The sequence below is a fragment of the Hevea brasiliensis genome, chromosome 7 (assembly GCF_030052815.1).
Source record: "Hevea brasiliensis isolate MT/VB/25A 57/8 chromosome 7, ASM3005281v1, whole genome shotgun sequence".
NCBI classification, from domain to species: Eukaryota; Viridiplantae; Streptophyta; class Magnoliopsida; order Malpighiales; family Euphorbiaceae; genus Hevea; species Hevea brasiliensis.
Genome location: NC_079499.1, coordinates 6,644,563 through 6,648,004, shown reverse-complemented (window position 1 = coordinate 6,648,004; position 3,442 = coordinate 6,644,563). Strand labels below are relative to the sequence as shown.

Here is a 3,442-nt window from a genome sequence, read left to right as displayed (position 1 = left end):
AAGGGTTTTTGGTCTCTTGGCTTTAAAAGAGCAAATAATGGAGAGAAGATTCAAAGAGGATTCTTTGAGAGAGTGGATGTAGGTTAGTTAAGTCAAATCACTATAAAAATTATTGTGTTTGATTTCTCTAACTTTAATCTCTTTACTTTTGTGTAATTTAATTTCTATGTATGATATTGAATGTTGATTGAATAGATTGAGTTCATATACTTGAGGATATATTGAGTAGGTTGAGAAATTAGTTAAATATTTTGTTATGCATGTTATGTTAAAAATTACTATAAATATTGATTGAAACTTAAATTGCAAATTAGGGACATATTATAGAAATATATATCACTTTCACTATATATAAAGGAGCACTTAGTTGAACAAAGTCACAATTTTTCATTCGACTACAAATAATGACTAAAAAGTTATAAAGTCCAATTTACCCCTCTCTTCAACTATTTTGGGACAACATCCTCTATCCCTGTTTTAGCTCCAGCTCCTGTTCTAGTGGTCCAAGGGCGCAGCAAGGGACCTTGGGTTGTTAGGCTAGGGCTTCAATTTTCTGGGCTAGAGGTAATCTTCGTTGCTTGTTGGGCCTTACTAATGCAAATAGTTGCAGTTAAAAAAATATAATTCAATTATGATTAAAAAAATTTTTTATTTAAATTTAATTTATTATAAATTTAAATATTTAATGGGTGGGTAGCTATTCATTTAGTTTGTGTTATGGGTGGAGTTAAACTAGGAGCTCCACCTCCCTCCTCTTTTGACTACTCTATTTCTTTTTTGTTTATTTTGTTTGTGTGGTTGTGCGGAGCTCTGGGTTTGAATATCGAACAAAAAGAAACCTAAGACCCACAAGGGTTTGACATTTTTGTTATGTCATTTTTCTTTGACTTGATCCATATGCAAGAAAAATCAGCACGGTGCAAATGCCGTGTCTATGATGATCACCGCAATACATAGCCACACCATAAAATCCCGCCATCCCACATAGGCCTTCTACTTCTCCTTCCTTCCTACTCTTTCTTTAAACGACTTTACTTCTTCTGTACATGGCTGGGAAGCTAATGCATGCCGTTCAATATGATAGTTATGGGGGAGGAGCTGCTGGCCTAAAGGTTACTGCTAGTTTCAAATCGCTTTCTATTATTTGTGTTGAATTAGCTCTTTTTTTTTATTATTGAATTAGTGTATGATACCATATCATATTGCATAGATGGTTACTGGCTCCCCTCTTTCTGTGTTATCTCTGGTTATTCTAATAAAAGAGCTCAACTAATCAAAGATTTAAAGGGTCCAAGCGAGAATTTCAAGGTTTTTTTTTGTTAAATTTTATTTTGAGTGGAACTGTTAGTTTGGGTTTTCCATTTGATCATTTGGTGATTCTTTGGTTTTTACATTTCAGTTGAATTACATATGGAAGTATTCAAAGTACTTCTAAATCATTTGGCTAAAGCTGAACATGAACATATTTGATTTAGTAGAATAGGTACTCTTTGCTTGTTGCAGCATGTGGAAGTTCCAGTCCCTGCTCCAAAGAAAGATGAGGTATTGCTGAAGTTAGAAGGGATTAGTGTAAATCCATTTGATTGGAAAATTCAAAAGGGTGTGTCTCGGCCTCTTTTGCCTCGCAGATTCCCTCACATTCCAGGTTAAACCAACTTTTTTTTTCTGATGGTTGTATTACCATCTATAACCCCATAAGAGACTTTCTTTTTTAGGTTTTCATCATATTTTTCATTCTTATTTCTTAAGCAGTTTATTTAAATATTAATATTATGTATAATAACTTTGCTAAGAAACTTTTTGTTGCAACAGCTACTGATGTAGCAGGAGAGGTTTTAGAGGTTGGAGCAGGAGTCAAAAATTTCAAAACTGGTGATAAAGTTGTTGCTTATCTTACCCATGCTGTAAGTGTTCAATTATTTCATCAGATTGGTATTATTTCCCCTCTTTTTCACTATTTTAGCCAACCTTGAGCTTTTAATATGTCAATGTTTGATTAGGATCATCAGAATCATCATATTGAAATTCTCTGCATATTAATTCTGTCGGTCACTGCGGACGAGAAACAAAGAATATGGTTTTCTTAGTCCTTTCTGATTGCCTCTCTTGTGAAAACCAAAAAACAATTATGATCCACTTGAAGCACAATTGATGTTTAACTTGTTATATATATCATATATTAATTGAAAATTTCACATATATCAATCTTTTTATTGTTATTAATTTATATTATGCAATGCTAACTACAGAGTGGAGGTGGACTAGCAGAGTTTGCTTTAGCTAAGGAGAGCTTGACAGTTGCAAGGCCGTCTGAAATTTCTGCAGCTGAAGCGGCAGGCTTGCCAGTTGCTGGTCTTACAGCTCATGAGGCTCTCACTCAGCCTGCTGGGATCAAGCTTGATGGGAGTGGCAAGCAGGCAAACATTCTGATAACTGCTGCCTCAGGTGGTGTAGGTCACTATGCAGTTCAGCTAGCAAAGCTTGGAAACACACACGTCACAGCCACTTGCGGAGCTCGTAACATCGAGTTTGTGAAGAGTTTAGGAGCTAATGAGGTTCTTGATTACAAGACTCCAGAAGGGGCAGCTCTGAAGAGCCCATCTGGTAGGAAGTATGATGCAGTGATCCACTGTGCCACTGGGATTCCTTGGAGTACATTTGAGCCTAATTTGAGTGAAAATGGCAAGGTTATAGATCTCACTCCTGGTGTTAGTGCCATAATGACTTATGCTCTCAAGAAACTTACCTTCTCCAAGAAGCAGCTGGTGCCATTGATTGCTACTCCCAAGGGTGAAAACCTGGATTATCTTATTAAATTGGTGAAGGAAGGGAAGCTTAAGACAGTAATTGACTCGAAGCATCCCTTAAGCAAGGCTGAAGATGCTTGGGCTAAGAGTGTTGATAGCCATGCTGCTGGCAAGATTATTGTGGAGCCTTAAATACATATGTGATCTTTTTTAATTGTTATGACGTTAACAATTTTGTTGCTGTGGTGTATTGGCCAGTAGATTCAAAGACATTGGATTTCAGTTTTGAGAGTTAATAAATATATAAATTTTTAATTGAAGCGAATAATTTTTATTTCACGAACAATAATTATTTTGTTTTTTTAAATATATTTCATAAACAATTAATTTTGCAACTGCTAAACGACTTTTTGTGAAGGAGTATGTTCAAATATTTCGTCTGGATCGATGCACTTTGAGAGTAATTTTTACATATCAGCAAATTATAAGGTGTACTCAGTGTACTAAAAAGATGTGCATTCATAATTTACAAAAAATTAATTTTTTTCTTAAATTTAAGAATATAAGAATCATAAATTTATGAGGGAAGGTACACGCCAAGAATATTCTATAATTTGCCTTGCATATCAATTTTTGTCTTTGCAAATACTCTATGATTTCATCATACAATAAAAAATTCAAGGATATACTTATCT

General features: G+C 34.7%; 1 protein-coding gene across 1 annotated transcript; it reads left to right on the top strand.

The window, feature by feature from the left end:
• Positions 1-827: 827 nt before the first annotated feature.
• Positions 828-3,067, top strand: LOC110665680 (chloroplast envelope quinone oxidoreductase homolog). Its single transcript, XM_058149922.1, has 4 exons — positions 828-1,112; positions 1,504-1,645; positions 1,813-1,904; positions 2,250-3,067. The coding sequence occupies exons 1-4, from the start codon at positions 1,047-1,049 to the stop codon at positions 2,937-2,939; spliced, it is 990 nt and encodes a 329-aa protein (XP_058005905.1). The 5' UTR covers positions 828-1,046; the 3' UTR covers positions 2,940-3,067.
• Positions 3,068-3,442: the final 375 nt, after the last annotated feature.

What these genes read in the sequence shown, in the direction of transcription:
- LOC110665680 (XM_058149922.1), top strand. Translation starts at nt 1,047, where the DNA reads ATGGCTGGGAAGCTAATGCATGCCGTTCAATATGATAGTTATGGGGGA. An exon ending in GAGGAGCTGCTGGCCTAAAG is followed by an intron (nt 1,113 to 1,503) that starts GTTACTGCTAGT and finishes TGCTTGTTGCAG; the next exon opens with CATGTGGAAGTTCCAGTCCC. An exon ending in CAGATTCCCTCACATTCCAG is followed by an intron (nt 1,646 to 1,812) that starts GTTAAACCAACT and finishes TTGTTGCAACAG; the next exon opens with CTACTGATGTAGCAGGAGAG.